We start from the raw sequence: 310 nt of genomic DNA, 5'->3' as shown, positions 1-310 counted from the left end.
CGTGCTGCCCCCCCCAGCCCCCGTCCTGCGGCCGCTGGGCCCCCCGGCCTGCGGGCAGACCGCCTGCGATAACGTGGAGCTGGTGTCCCACTACAACCAGCACTGGCCGCTGCGCAGCTGGAAGGTGGCGCGGTACCGCGTGGTGAACCTGGCCGAGGACGACGGCGGGCGGCCCACGGTCAGCTGGGAGCAGATCTGGCGGCAGCACCGTGCTCTGAGCGAAGCTTTCCGGCCCTACAACATCTCCTGGCAGCTCAGCCTGCTGGAGGTGAACAACTCCTCCCTGCGCCGCCGTGCCGTGCTCCTCGGC

General features: G+C 71.3%; 1 protein-coding gene across 1 annotated transcript in view; it reads left to right on the top strand.

Moving 5' to 3' along the window:
- PAPPA2 (pappalysin 2) overlaps positions 1-310 on the top strand; it is a 91,941-nt gene that overhangs the window by 9,532 nt on the left and 82,099 nt on the right. The window contains exon 3 of the mRNA XM_031064144.1: positions 18-308. Within this exon, the coding sequence (XP_030920004.1) occupies positions 18-308 (291 nt within the window). The remainder of the gene's footprint in view (positions 1-17; positions 309-310) is intronic.

Source organism: Geospiza fortis, unplaced genomic scaffold (assembly GCF_000277835.1).
Source record: "Geospiza fortis unplaced genomic scaffold, GeoFor_1.0 scaffold399, whole genome shotgun sequence".
In the NCBI taxonomy this organism is placed as follows: Eukaryota; Metazoa; Chordata; class Aves; order Passeriformes; family Thraupidae; genus Geospiza; species Geospiza fortis.
This window is presented reverse-complemented; position numbering and strand designations above follow the sequence as displayed.